At 37.0% G+C, this 15,998-nt stretch overlaps 1 protein-coding gene across 1 annotated transcript in view; it reads left to right on the top strand.

Moving 5' to 3' along the window:
* VEGFC (vascular endothelial growth factor C) overlaps nt 1-15,998 on the top strand; it is a 79,098-nt gene that overhangs the window by 43,835 nt on the left and 19,265 nt on the right. Inside the window, 2 exon segments of the mRNA XM_065634427.1 lie at nt 13,437-13,650; nt 15,042-15,232. Coding sequence (XP_065490499.1) covers nt 13,437-13,650; nt 15,042-15,232 — 405 coding nt within the window.

Genomic DNA, 15,998 nt, shown 5'->3' with positions numbered 1-15,998 from the left:
AGAACCTCTCTTGACCTATTAACCACCCCCCTTCTAATACACTCCAGGATGCCATTGGCCTTCTTGGCCACAAGGGCACAGTGCTGGCTCATGGTCATCCTGCTGTCCACCAGGACTCCAAGGTCCCTTTCCACTATGCCGCTCTCCAACAGGTCATTCCCCAACCTATACTGGAACCTGGGGTTGTTCCTGCCCAGATGCAAGACTCTACACTTGCCCTTGTTATATTTCATTAAATTTTTCCCTGTCCAACTCTCCAGCCTGTCCAGGTCTCGCTGGATGGCAGCACAGCCTTCTGGTGTGTCAGCCACTCCTCCCAGCTTGGTGTCATCAGCAAACTTGCTTTATTCCCTCATCCAAGTCATTGATGAATATATTGAATAGTACTGATCTCAGTACCGACCCTTGAGGCACTCCACTAGATACAGGCCTCCAACTGGACTCTGCCCCATTGACCACGACTCTCTGGCTTCTTTCCTTCAGCCAGTTCACAGTCAGCCTCACTACCCGATCGTCCAGACCACACTTCCTCAGTTTAGCAGCAAGGATGCTATGGGAGAATGTGTCAAATGCTTTAGTGAAATCAAGATAGACCACATCCACTGTCCTACCATTATCTGTCCTCCTGGTTATGTCCTCATAAAAGGCTATGAGGTTGGTCAAGCACGACTTCCCCTTGGTGAAGCCATGCTGACTGCCTCTAATTACCCTGTTATCCTTGATATGCCTTCAGATGGTGCCAAGGATAAGTTGCTCCATCATCTTTCCAGGGATGGAGGTGATGTTTAAATTATAGCTGGTCAGAGAGCTTCAGCTAACTACATTTTCACAAAGCCCCTGCTTGGGAGGGAGTATTGAGCAAAAGCCCGTTTCCTAAAAATTTATCTGGTAAATATCTTGAGAAACAACAGAAAATTAATATGAAACAATAAAGTTATTAGACTAAAATGTAGCACCCTGAAGCTGCTTGGCTTCCCTGTGACAGTACCTGCATGGGGAGTTATTGAGTTGTAAATTATATGTGTTGTCTTCTAATTTCATCGATCTGTTTTCACGTTCCAGGGAGTCCATGTGCCAGGCATCACTTTGGGAGGCATTAGGAGCTGATCAAGATTTTGACAAAGGTTGCACCATATGTATGTCATGCATATGGTATTTCTTAAGGAAGCAAAGACCACATCCGAGTGGTCTTTGTGGACTGTAGTAGAGGGCAAACTCCAGCCCCCAGGCTGCTTGGGCATGGGTTGACCCTTGTCGATGCTGCCCAGAGCAGGCTGACCACACGCACTTAGCGTAGCAGTTTATATGGGTCCCCTTGGCTCCCATATAACATTTCTGAGGAATAATTTCTTCTATGTTGTTGTTGGTTTGAAGGGTCCTTCAGTTCAGAGGGATTTTTTGTTGTGTTTTTTTGGGGGTATGTTTTGTTTTTTAAACAGTCAAAGAGTGTGTTTCAGCCCCCTGGAAAGGTGTTTGCGGGGCGTAATGCTGCGGGTGCCCATTGCGTGCTCTGGGAGGTGGCCGAAGGGCTTCATTGGTGCCAGACCAGTTGGGATACGCTGGGGACGGACTTGTGGCATTTTGTGTTTGCACTGTTAGAAGCAGGCCCTTGAGTGAACTGTCATGTCAGCTGTGTCTGGCTTTCCTCATGCGTTCAGTTTGGATGAGGAAGAGACCAAAAGGCCTGAACTGACAACGTAGAAACACCCTTGCCTTTGAGCTGTGCAGCTGGTCTGATAAAAAATGATACATGCACTTTGTCTAGATTGCAAAGTTTGCATGATGATGGAAAAATGTTTTATGAACACATGTTGTGGGGTAAACTACGGAATGACTGCAGGCGACCTGATGTAAACATCTAAAAAAAAATGGAATTGAGAATTAATCATATAAACATGCTGTGACAGGCAAAAATGTTTAGAGAAGTCAACAAAAACTATTATGGGCAAGATCATCTAAAAATCGCCAGACTGCTTTAATAAGGAGCTGAAATGTAACCAAGAACTAAGAAAAAGACTTTGGAGTAGGAAAAATACTGTCTTTGTGTTTTAGCAGAATGACTAATAGAGTAGTTAGGTCGATAGGTTTTGAAAGCAAATTAGCATGTTTGAAATGAAAAATATAGCAGCAGTGGGACAAACATTGGCTGCCAGGTAACTAATTTTCAAAGTCCAACAATGTAGACCATAGAAAAGCAAAAGAATGTCAAGTATAACAAAAGGAAACTGGGTTTTAAGACTGTGGGAGGGTGAACTCAATGTGATATTTAGGGCTAGTAAAACTACAGATACTGTGACCATAGGGACTGAAACATACTACACACACTGATGTATAGATGCAATGCTTGAGCTAGGAACTGAAATCCTGTAATCCTCACTAAACAAAAATCCCATTGAAGTTGGTAGAAGATTTGGGCGAACAAGGAATGTATAACTGGGCAATTAGACACAAACTTGCAGCCTGACCTTGACAGGGCCTTTGTGCCTGTGATTAGCCGTACCCATAGCATCTGGGCACATTTGTTTAAAGGCACAGTCAATCTTAATGACATCTCAAAAAAAAAAAAAAGCCATAGTTCTAATTGAGCCAAATCACAAATGCAAATAAATGCGGAGAGACATATTAAGGCTACACTTTTAAAATCCAAATCTTTTGGAACACCAAAATTCTGCATTCTTACTCTGTTCCTTCTCAAAGGAAAACAGGAATAGATACTATTCTAGTTTTGTCTGTAATAGCATAGGGTGACAGTTATGTGACTTCTCAGAAATCTGAGACAGTAAGGGAGACTATTGTGTGGGATATCAGAAATAACCTCCAGGTAAATCAATAAAAATATATAACAGCATCTGACATACATGTTTGAAAAACTCCATTAATAATTGCTCTCCAAGTTGTTTTAGAACTATTTCAGTATGAAACAAAATATTTTTAAAGATCATTCATTTACATTTTTTCCCTCTTTTGTGATCCTAGTTCAAATAAAATTGAATATAAACAAAACACTTTCTTTTGAAACAAAATTTAATTCAGCATACCAGAAATGTCATTTTCACTGCCAGTTACTCTAATGGGACATGTGTTCCCTGTGTCTAAACGTACTTTGTTTGAAAAGAGCTGCTGTCTCAAAGTGTTGAGGAAACTGCAGTTCTCAGTACAGGAAATGCTAGAAACGTGTGGAAGAACAGAGAGAAATTGTTTCATGGTCTGGTCCTCTAAATGGTAACCTCACTGACTACAGTGGGCTCTTGGTATTAACAAGCCTATGTCCAAAATTCCAGTTTTCAGGACTGCAATCCTGCAAAGGCGTGTATACTTCATTGTACTGACAATAAACTGCTGGGGAAAAAAAGTCAAAGCAGTCCTTCTACTACATTAATTTTGTGTGCACATAACTCTATCATGGTTTTATATGAAAATCCTTATAAATAATTGCTGCAGATTGACTTTGGGAAGTGGTTTCATATGGCTGAAAAAGTGTTTCCTTAAGGGTTGCTGGTAGTGCTACAGAATTCGAAATTTCTCTTCTCCATAAATTCTCCTGCTTTGACACTTTCTTCTGCTAAAATCGAAAAAAAACCCTCTGGAACCTTTTATTTTGAGGAAACTGACTAATATGATAGAACGTATTACATTCAGAAAGCCTAGAGCCCTTTGATTTAATTCTTTCTTCCTTTTGTATTAGAATCTGTCATTTTGAGATGTGTACCTTTGCATCTGGAGAACAGAATCTCAGGGTGCTCTGAGATGGGTGTTGGGTTGCACTGGTACTAACCAGCTTTTACTCTCTTATCTCTTTCTTCCCTCACTCCCATTTTCACCTCACAAACCTGATACCTGGGTTCTTCTGTTCAAGAATCTGTGACCAGGTGAATACAAAATGCAGTGGTGCAAAGCCATTTTTTTTTTCACAAAATAATTATTTACTTCTAAGAGCAGATAAAAAGCTTAACATGAGAAAAGATTTCTATATAATAGTAAGTTTTATGCATATGCTTAGCTTAATTTTAAGCATCTTCCTTACATCTTTCCACAGACTTTGAATAACTAGAACCTCTGTTCCCCTTTCTTCTGCTCTCTGTATGCCTCTTTTTAATATGTATAATCCTTGTAAATCCGTTTTCTTTTTCATTAGTTTCTGGATCTGGATAAGAATGCAGGCAACTCAGCAAGGTGGTACAGGACAAGTTTCAACTAATGGCAGCTATCATGGACTTCAAGGTGCAATGTTATTTTTTCCATCAGAGATTATATGCATTCTTGCAATCCAGTGGCAGTTGATAGCTCAGGGCATACTTTGTAATTCTGTTCTTGCAAAAACTTCATCCTGCAGTCAAGCCTTCTTCAAAAAGTCTTCTGATAACATGCTGTGTCCAGCATTGGATTACTATGTGTCCTGTCAGTATAAATTAGGATCTAGTATAATACTGCTGATGTTCCCTGACCCTGTTTAAGTAACATTGCAGTACAATACACTATTCAAAATAATTTAAGCCAAAAATAATGGGCAACATGTATTTCTCCTGATTTGGTTGCATGAAAGGGAATTGTGACGAAGTCCCAGTCTAGTTCTTCAATTTGCTGTTCTCAAGGATTCTTTTGCCTTCCCCCATCTCTCGTGCTTTGCTAACAAATCCTTAACACCTGTCGGGTTTTACATGGTACGATAAGCTTTCTCCTTCAGTGATGCACAAGCATTACTTCTCTTTTTGTGATCAAAAACCTGTGTTTTTCTTTTATTTTGTCCTCCCCATAATTTGGAAGGGATGTCACAGCTGCACGGAACCACTGATGTTTTATGTTGTAGTTTGCAACGAAGTTAGCCCATCAGGGAAAGCAAAGGTGTGCCTTATGTCATCTTACCCTTTCTGTGGAGAAAATTACTTCAGCTCTTGATGGTAGTACCTGAAAGTGGGCAGCTGGTACTGAATAGTCAAACATAGGAAGAATAAAATGGTATTCTTCTATGCCACACTATTCCATAGGTCTCAAATATCAATGTGTTAAAGTACTGTATTTTTCCGAGTTTAAATAATTTGCTCTTAATGGAACATTATGGCTTTGTGTTAGGGTGAAGGATTTTGTTATTGTCTTTTGGTTTTAAAATGCTTTCAATGTAATGTTAAAGGCTTGAAAATAAATCTTCTTCTCTTTGTACTGTTCTAATCCATTTGGAATTTTGGGATTAAGATTGCTTTTCTCTGTTGTCTGGCCGTTTTTTTCTGCAGCATCAAAAGGCAAGGAAAAAAGTATTATAGGCTCAGTGTCTAAACAATTGGGTTTGTTTCTGTATAACTTCTCTGTAACAGATGTCAAATGACAATCCAAAGGATGTTCCATGCAGAATTGAGGATGGAACAAATTTCGAACCCAGGTTATCAGGGTGAGCACAAGTGGACAGTGAGTTGCAGGTCATTTGCATTGTGTACCTACCCCAGGCTAACGAAATTCAGATGATCTCTTTCTTTTGCCTACATGAGCAAAGAACCTTTACATTAAATATTTGGGCACTACTTTGACAATGAAAATAAAAGCTTCCTCTGGTATTTTGTTAATGAAATCACACAATTTAATAGCTTAATTACCAAAGGTTGTGTGATATGGTAGTCCGGCATGTCCATTTGAGTTACGAAATAGACTTTTTTTTAATGACTTGTGTAAAATGAACTGAAGAAATGTGACGCTAAATGCAATAATCAGATAATAATGGGATACAATTAGAAACTGTAAAATTGAATAAAACATACAGGTTTCTGAGAGCCTTTATCTGTTTCCTTTTTCATATATACAAAACTTGTTTGTAATAATTTAAAACAAAGATTTTGCAACTGGAATTGCTGTGTTATAACTTCCTCCTTATTCTTTAGCTTTTGAGTTTTAAGTAGCGTATTGTGTTTATAGCTGGAATATTTGTTGAAATAGGCAATGTGACAAGGTAGGTGGTCTTCTAATTAATATTTTTGTACAGATCTGTAAACTGTGCAAGGCTTGTTTAACAATACAGAAATCATGTCCTATTAGATTAAGACATTTGTTTAGGAATAAAGTTCAACTTTTCCTTTGAAATGCAATTGATCTTGTTTCATGGCCTGTGAAATTATTTACTTTAAGAACCGTTTTAAAATTATAATTAATTGAAGAAATTTCTGTGACCTATTGGTAAATATTTAGACCAGAGATTAATTACATTTGGTCAGGGTTTTAAATAGTGGTTTTAAAGTCTTGGTGAAAAGGCAAGTTACTTAGTAATGAGAGATATTATACAACAATGATAAGAGGTGATGTGTTCTTGTAATCCTTCTGTCCTATAAATGGCCACATTGTTAAAAATTCAAGAATAAACAAGAGCATTAAATGGAAAACTAAATACTCTCATCAGAGTGAGAATGCACCACACGCTGTAGCCTGTGTGTTCAGCATAACTCAGCGATGTTCTTAAGAATGTGCAATTTCTTACTCCAGCTCTTAGTGAAAACTTTTTGGTATGTACTATTGACCTGTAGAATACAAAACATTACATTAAAGCTGTGCCTACTGCTTTTTTGAAGCCCATCACTTGATACATGTCCAGAATTCTTTATTTCTCACTAATTAGGTTCTAGGATCTCTTTGCATAGCACACATACTGTGCTCAAGCAGTATCTTAGAATAGCCTGGCATTCAAATTAAAATAAAGGGATTGTCCCTCACCTTTCTGCTTAGTAAATCTCTACTTGATACTGAGAAGCTTTTTAAATTCTCACTGCCTGTATTACATCTGCTGAAGTGATGACAGATAATTGTAGTGTTATCATGTTAATAATTTTCTTCAAAAACTGTCTCCATATTTGTTTGATTTCACCAACAAAGCTAATGGCTGTTTCTAATAGAAGTAATGATAATACCAGTGAAAGCTCAGTAAAGACCGACAATAAACAATCTCCTTATAAAGGCCTGGTAGTTTATTCTTGTGTGCTGATTTTAATGAGATACGTCTGACTGTTGAAAGGAAAACAAAAGGTTGCAGGATATTTTTAAAAACCAGCAATATTCACACCTTAAAAAAAAAAAATCCTAACTGGTGTTTTATCACTTTCTGAGTAAGATCTTATAACCAGAACTTTTAAGTTGGAGTTGAATTTCTAAGTATTTAAGTTTTCAGAATTGCATGGTTCACCTTCCTCAGTGTTAGTTAAAAGTTGCTTGAAAGTATTCAAAATAAACATATTGTTTTTCTAACAAGTCAAATTCTACAGAACTGCCGTTTGGCATCAACCCAGATGCTTCGTACTCAGGGCACATGCGATTGGCACCAGAACCTCGCAGGCTGCCGCGGTTGTATTGCAGGGGGCACAATGTTGGCCTTATTTTTACTTACAAATGGTTACCTTTTTCTTTTGGGCACGCACCCAGTCACAGCGATCCTCACGTTTGTCACCACTCATCAGTGTACCTGAGGATGACCAACAAAATAGTACACAAATCTCATCTGGTACAGATTGCACTGCCTGGTGTCTCCAAGATTTAATCAGATGTAAGCCCTTCGTCAGCAATAATCCAAATCATTACTGATTCCCAATCTATTTGTAATGCTAGCTGGAAGCTTCAGTATGAGTCTTTGAATCAATTAAAGAATCCAGATGCAGCTGCACTTAAACAGCACATGCTTATCCCACAAATTTCCGTGACTGCTGTACAGCCTTTGACCTTTAATTTGTAGGCTCATCTAGTGTGAGCTCCTGAGTAGTGAATCGAGTCTATTGATAAAGGGCTTGACTTTCTTAATTTGTTTTGCAATTATGACTTGCTGTATTCTTAGAAATAGTCTGCAGGATTTTATGACCACAAATCGAAGACTACTGCTGTGGAGCAATGCAAATTTCAAAGATCGGGCTCAAGTGCATGAGAACAAACCCTTTTCTGTTGCTATGATCTAGTTGCGAAATTGCTTCAAAAAAGGTCATTTCTCAAAACTACTTTCCATCATAGTCAGGAGTGGTGTTTATTGATACTTTTCCTCATTTCTGCGCACACGTATATGCATGTCTAGAGCATAAGGATTTCTCTCATGGCACTTACCATCTCTGATTGTATCAGATACCACGTCACCTACAGCAATGTCTGAACTGCCCAGGCTTATAGAAACTTGTGAGAACTGGCCACCTAAGAAGAACTTCTAAAGAAACCAGGCAGCAGAGCAGGGAGTTGATCTAGAAAGGGAGGAATGATTTTTTTTTTTCTCACACTGCTTCCCAGGGAAATCAGACTCAGATTAAAGAAAAGGGTATTTTCATAAGCAATTCCCATTGACTGTATGAAAGTACTGGCATTTTATTAGCGAATGTCGAGAGCTATTCAGGAATGCAGGTACTTGAGAAATAAGCACCAGCTGAGAAGTACATTTCAGAACCTCTGTAGCAGCCAAATGGTTGACTGAAGGACCAAACGTAAGTGCCTTTGTGAAAATCTGTAATCTTAGCTATGTTTTTCAGGATTTTCTAAGAATATCTAAATTGACTATTACCTGAAAAATGCTGATTTGCATAAAAATTAGATTTCCCTTAAAATTGAAATTTTAGACTACCTACCTCAGTTTAAATACTTGTACTCATAAACAGGAGAGCAATATTAAATAATATAAGCCTAAGGTGATTTTCTAGCAGTTTATGCATCTTCCTCACCAAAAATGTTCCAAACTAAAGAAAAAAATGTCATTAATATTATACTAGTGAAACTTCCATAGTCTTAATCTTATCCTCGTAGCCAATGTCTTTTTCTTCCTTTTTAACAAATCCTCTTTCAAATCCTCTCCACAAACAGTTCTTTTTTTTTCCTTGTCTATCCACTTTGTACATTCTTCCCTCTCCCCACCGTTTACTTCTTTTTTTTACCTGGTGTTAGTATTTAAAACGTCAGAATGAATAGAGATTGCTTAAAGCATGATATAGTTCAAACCATTATATTTATTTTATACTTTCATTCTAACTTGTTTGATGTGCTTTATAAGCTCTTTGGAACAGAGACTGATTCTAATCTCTGCTGTTCTCATGAAGTTTTGATTTAGTTCAAATTAACTGCAGTGTTCTTACTACTTATTTAAAGTAACATGAAATAAAAAATTATGCTGTTACTGTTTCACTTTTGTAAGGCACTGCTTTGCCGCTATATTGAATGGTAACTTAAAAGTTTGCAATTGTGGACAGTCATTCAGTTTTATTAGTGACAAATTGATGCATAAGAGATAAAAATCAGGGTTATTCTATCATGATTGTAGAGGTAGATAAAAAAGTTGAATTTAATAATTAACTATGGCTAAGATATTAAATAGGATTTTTTTTTTAGTGGCATCAACATCCAAAAAAACTAGTGCTGAAATACATGAAAATTGCAATAAAATATGCAAGTGAAGTGTTTATACATATTTTTTTCTTGTGCAATATTTCTACTTGCTTGCACACTGTTTCAATGTTAGAATTTACCTACTTGATTTTTAATACATTTCAGTCAATAAATACAGCATACAAATGTATTAAAAAGGAGGGGTTTAAGGACAGCATTTTCCTATTAAGAATTGTCAACAAAATCCTTGAAAATGAAATGAGCTGACAACCGTAATCAGAGCAGATGCGTAAAGTACTGTTATAGCACATTGCACCATCAATTATGTGTCAAGCGCGCTGCCAAATATTAAGCGTTCTGACCTTTGTTATTAATAATAGAGGCAGACACTGGGGATATGTGAAAGACAAATAATGTAATGCATGGAAAATCTATTATAGATTTGATTTTGTTAATGGACATGGGGCCTATTTGCTATCCTGCTTCTCCCTTTGTAAGCTACAATTTTATGCAAAGCTGGACATACAATGTAGTGGAAATGAATATTGTGAAAAACAACTTCAACAGAGTAAAATGTTTCTAAATTAAATAAATAATACGGAGAGGGAGCTTGTCATCAACTCTTTACTACTTTATTTATATGTGTATTTGTCATTTCCCCAGTTCCTTGCGAAATAATGTGGAAGAAGTGAAATGAAGCAAACTTGTCTTTACTGTATTCTCCATTCGTTCTTGTATTTTTAAGTTGTTATTTTTCTCAGTGTCATGTGTCATCTTGTAGAGATTGGCTAGTCAAAGGTTTAGTCAATTTCTTTCTCCAAAGTATAGCTTCTAGCATTTTTTAGGTGATCGTGCAGGACAACATTGATAATGTGTAAAAATGACAAAAAGGGCAGAATAGCCAGCCAAAGGACAGCAGTAGATCCTTATGAAGTAAATGTGGTTTTGTTGTTTTCTTTGTTGTTGTTTTTCAAAAAAAAGACCCAAAACCAACCCTGACTTAAAAAGAGCAAAGAAAACAGAAAACATAGGAGAGGAAAACTCCTTCCTCTGCAGGCACTGCTGGCACTGAATTCCTGCTTCCTTCTCAATGTAGAATGTAGATCCCAGAATGCGTTTCCAGTGAAGCGTTAAGCAGTTGGTCCAGGATTTCGTGTGGAGTGCACTGCAACTGATTCATATGAAAATCAGTGGACAGTTTACATTTATCAAAAAGCTTTCTTTTGTCCTAACAGCTGCAAAATTTCTCTTAGCAAAACATTCATTAACATTATATTACTTTCAGACAATAGATAAGTTCTTTAGTATTCTGTTTTTTAAATTTAAGATTACAATTCAGAATAACTAGCTTGGTGACAGTAATTGCATCTACAAATAGTATTTCTTTCCAAACTTCACTAATTTGGACTTGCATAAGAATAATGACAAATTAGAGCTCCTCTGATTTGTAATACATTTTTTTGTTGACATTACTTATTTTGTGATTTTTCTTCAATTGTAAATAGGTGTTGAAGTCTTAAGATTTAGTTTGATGTTCATGTCAACAATAAACTTTGACTCTTGTACAAAGTTAAATGACTCTACAAGCTCCTTACGCTTATGTTCCTTTAAACAGTTTGGCACAGATGAAAGTAATTTGCTGCAGTTCAAAAATACATGCCTTTCCTAGACTTATAGTGAATATACTAGGAGCAAATAATTGATGTGTGTGTCAAGGTAACATTGAAAAATAAACATACATTTTCTATTATTCTTTTCCTTTTGTTCATACTAAGTGAGCACTTCATGTTGTAGGCAGTATTCTCCATCCTTCATGTGGCACTCTGGCCCATGCAATATCCAGGAAGAAATGCATTTGAAAGCAGTACTTTATTAAATTAGATGTAAAACTTCATTAAATTATATACCATATTTTATTAAAACCACTAATTTCTTCATGTTTTGACTTTTATTCATACATATTTTATATGTGTATACCAAATTTGCTGTCCAGCTGGAAAGACGTGACTTGATTTCCTGACCAAGGAGGATTTCATCAACACAGATTATTGCTAACAAATATGACCTCTTTCGTGCTCCGTACACTGGCTTCTTATCAACTAAGTAAATTTGAGTTTCGGTACTTATTTTTCTGATGATCTAGGCCTGTACTTTGAATATCTGAAACAACAGTAGCTAGCATTTTGTCTACAGTGGGCTGCACAGGCTTTTGAGGGATTCATGAAAGGCTGGTGAACCTTTGGTTGGATTCTCTTTCCATGTCAGCCCCATGATCTGCTGGTACTTCCTAGGACCAGCTCCCAGATGACCAGATGAGGAATGAGGCTACTCAGACCCCGCGCTTTACACCTCTTGAGAGAGACAAAAGGAAGCAGACGGTGACCGAATTAGTTGGTTGTTCAGCTTGGGCTTTGGTTGGGATTGAGAATTTGTGTGGTGTCCTGCAAGGAGAGCAGGGGAGGGAGACGCTCTGTGTTGCCAACAGAGGTGAAGGCAAGGCCCCGAGGTACTGCTTGCTGGGTGGCTCGGGTCGGAGGTGGCCCTTCCTATGGAGGCAAGGAAAGAGATGAAGTCCTGAATGAGCGTGTTTCTGAGACTGATACCTGGATTATTGAAATCTCCCAGGACAAAACAGTCTGTCGTGACACTGTGGTTAGTGAGGCTGTAGTGAAAACATTTTCTTTTAATCTTTCAAATGACTTTGAAATCTGTATTGGCTTTGCCTTCTGTATTTAACTGTGTTTATGGAAATGAGTTCTGTGAATCTGCCTTAGCCTTGGGCGTTTCTTCTGTATTTGACACCTGCTAAGGAAGTGGATGAGACAGCACATGCAATTTTGTACCCTTCTAGTTGTTTGTGAGACAAAGAGCAGTTTTGTTTCAGGTGAGCTAGTTCAGAATGGGTTGTTTTATTCATGTAATATTCAAAATGACTGAACTAAAATAATTTATTTTTTGTTAGTAGTGAAGTTTGATAAGGAATCTTAAATTTCAGTTTCTATAGTTTTGTATTTCTGGTTTTAGAGATATATTACATGTTTATTGGACGAGAGCAACAGTTTTGTAGTAACCTGTACAGAGTCTGCAGCCAGTTGCTAGACACTTTTTACAAAGTGTATCTCTATATTTTGTGTCTCATACTGCCATCTAAGGGCCACGTAGGTTGAGAAGGTGGCTAAAGGTTCTTTAATGTTTATCTTTTTCCTTATTGCTCTTCCCTTTGGAAAGTCAGCAATTCATGGATCAGAGAGGGAAGTCAGGGAATATCAGCAGTCCTATGATGCAATATGTCATTTCATCTAAGAGGACAGAGGACTCTTCCAGATAAGTGAGAAATTATAAGGTAAATCTGAGTCTTTTAGGAACATGCAATGCAATGAGTTTGTGTAAAAGACAGCAAATAAGAAAGAGTGATTTACAGGATTTGAGTACTCTTGAAACAACAGGTTGAGGAGTGTAGTGCTTGAGTCCTGAAGAGCTTCAGTTGAAATTCTTAGCAGTGAGGGAGTGTGCAGTTCAAATTCTTAAAAGTACCAAAGTCCTTGACTCCTATTGATTTAAGGGTTAGTGTTTTCTAATACAATTTGCTCATTAAGGTTTTCCCTAAAAAGATACAAAATCATGAGTAGTTTTCTTCTTTTTTTCTAATTTCACCGTTTTTGCATTTCTGAGTGTTTCAATTTTCCTGGACTAAGGGAAAATGGGCAAAAATTTGGTGTTACTTAAAGAGTATGTGATATTAAATAACATTAACTGAACATCGTTTAAATATTTTGAGGTTTAAGCATTCAAAATTTTATCATGAAAACTTTTCTATACAGGATAAAAATGATTTTTTTAAAATCTGCAGTGTGTATTTGTACGGGCTAAATTCTATAGTTCCTTTCTCACACAGATATTTTGAACTGCAAGTATGATAAAGAATTCATGGTACAAGCAAAACATTTCTATATTCGTCATTATAGTACTGTTGGCATTGACTAACAAAAGCAGTTTTTGTAATAAGGACCCCTTGGAGCACGACTTTATTTTACCATGTATGGGTTGTTTTTCAGGCTAGTTTCCAGCAAACCTTGTGTAATGGAGAAAGTAATTAATCCTGCATGTTACTTTGACAGGCTCATGCAAGCAAAGACCTGGAAGAGCAATTGCGGTCTGTGTCCAGTGTGGATGAACTCATGACAGTACTTTACCCAGAATACTGGAAAATGTTCAAATGTCAATTGAGGAGAGGAGGTTGGCAACACAACAGGGAACACTCCAGCTTTGACACAAGATCAGATGATTCACTGAAATTTGCTGCAGCACACTATAATGCAGAGATCCTGAAAAGTAAGTACAGGACACAAAATGCATTCTAACACGCAACAAATTAAAAACTGAACGCTTCTCAGTTGTGTCAACAATATTTTAAAAGCTAAGCATTCCCAGTAAACCAAACTCAGCAGTTTGATTTGATGTCATGGCTATAATATGAAATCCTTGGCAGTCAACCTTCCGTAATGAAATAGATTGCTCCACAGGGTTATTTTTGGTACGTCCATTGTAAGAAAGTTACAGGCTACTTTCTTGGCTCAGTAGATATAGCAAGTTAAGTGTTTGTCTTTGGGTATAAGGAATCCTCCTTTGTAGAGGCTGTAATGATTTTGCAGAAAGCAAAGAGGGCACTAACAGTCAGATTCATTCACTGTTTCTGCTCTTTTTCTGCAGTTACGTCACAGCTGGTGGTGCTTTCTTCTCTTAGATGTTATTGCTTTAGGAGGCCAAATAATCCACTTGTAGCTTTTCCCTGTTGCAAGAGGCCAGCTGTCAGGATATTATGCCGAAATGAGAAAAAAACATCTTTGAAACAAATATGTCAATACCCTTTAGTGTTTCAGAAGACCTGGATAAGAATATAATTAGCTTACAGTTTAAGCAAGTGCTTGCAGGCAGAGGAACATGGGATTTAAAGTGGGAGGCGTATTTTTTGACATGATATTGGAAATCATATACCTTAATGGAGACTTTAAGGTAGGTGACATTTCCATTTTTGCCAAGTAGCTTATAAAAATTGACTCCAAAAGAGAATAAAGGGCCTGTACAGCTGCAGGTCTCATGGCTGTTTAGTGTAAGATTGCATTTAGCAAAAGTAACAGTATGTAAAATGTTTGCCCAAATTTGTGTAGGTATTCTGGGAACAAATACCACCTTTCAGATTAAATCATATGGTGTACATAATTGCTAAGTAATAACCTATTACTTTAAATTATAACCTTGTAGTTAACAAAGTAAACATGTATTCAAATTAATTTCATGTTAAGTGTGTAGGCATCAAATGTGATGTTTTTAATATATAGTATCCAAATGAAGTACTGTGTGGGACTGGTTTAAATTACGAAGCTGTGCAGTACTTCTTTAGGCTTCACTTAAGGTGAGACTAACCCTGGGCATAGGAGAAAGGGCATGTACAGCTTTAGCTGTGAATGTCATAAGATCTGTCCATCCTTGGTAGGTTCCTCCTTAGCTCCACTGTGAATTTTCTTCTGCTCCATGACAATGTCACACCCCTATGAAGAAGAAATTAACACAGAGAGATGCATATTTCACTGAATAAAGGGTGTGACCCTAGCAATGCATATTCTGGTTCTAAACTTAAAAAAAATTCTTACTAATTTACTTCAGGAGAGTATTGTTTTTAAACAGTTACTTTATAACATATGAAATTCCCTATAACTTGGCAGGTATTGATACTGAATGGAGAAAAACTCAGTGCATGCCACGTGAAGTGTGTGTGGATGTGGGAAAAGAGTTTGGAGCAACTACAAACACCTTCTTTAAACCCCCATGTGTATCCATCTACAGATGTGGAGGTTGCTGCAATAGTGAAGGACTCCAGTGTATGAATATCAGCACAAATTACATCAGCAAGACAGTAAGTTGTCACTCTTATTACAGTCCAAGTTCTCTTTGCAAATCCATTTGTGATCATGCATATTTTAAACCTTTTTATTGCTACTATGAGAAAGGAAAAAAATCCATTCCAGAATACACAGGAAAAACAGCTGAAGAGACTACTGCCTGGAAGAAAACGTTTAACACTCTGTTCCCCCAAATGTGTATATATATGTATATATATAAATATAATTGTTTAGGGAAGGGGAAAATAATTTTAGAAAATTATGATGTCCTATTCTCAGTTTTGAGATTATCCATGAAACGTAATTCTATCCTGGTTTTGGTTTTTTTTTGGTTTTGGGGTTTTTTGCATGTATCATTTGCCTGCCATATGAGGCAAGCACTCTCTCGAAAACTACCATGGGTTTTTATTAGTGAAGACTGTTTTAAGACATATGCAGACAGGATACTTGTTGCAAATAAAGCCTTTTAGGAACTGAAATTTACTGTATGAGGCAATATTACTATAATGTACCTGTATGTGCATTTTTTATTATTCTTGTTCAGGGCTAGTGATCTGGTAGGAGTGTGCAGAGATTGTGTTGAGCCTTTGAGCTGCCTTTAAAGGAAAAGCATACATGCATTATTCTATTTTAAGTAGTTATAACAATTATCACAGTATATTTTCCCTCAAAAGCATGTAGAAATAGTCATGCTTTGAGATGTTTGCTAGGATATTTTTCTTTTGTTACAGTATTTGGTAGCTTTTTTGTTGGTTATGGACTTTTTCTCTTTTTACTTCA

The sequence above is a fragment of the Caloenas nicobarica genome, chromosome 4 (assembly GCF_036013445.1).
Source record: "Caloenas nicobarica isolate bCalNic1 chromosome 4, bCalNic1.hap1, whole genome shotgun sequence".
Lineage (NCBI taxonomy): Eukaryota > Metazoa > Chordata > Aves > Columbiformes > Columbidae > Caloenas > Caloenas nicobarica.
This window is presented reverse-complemented; position numbering and strand designations above follow the sequence as displayed.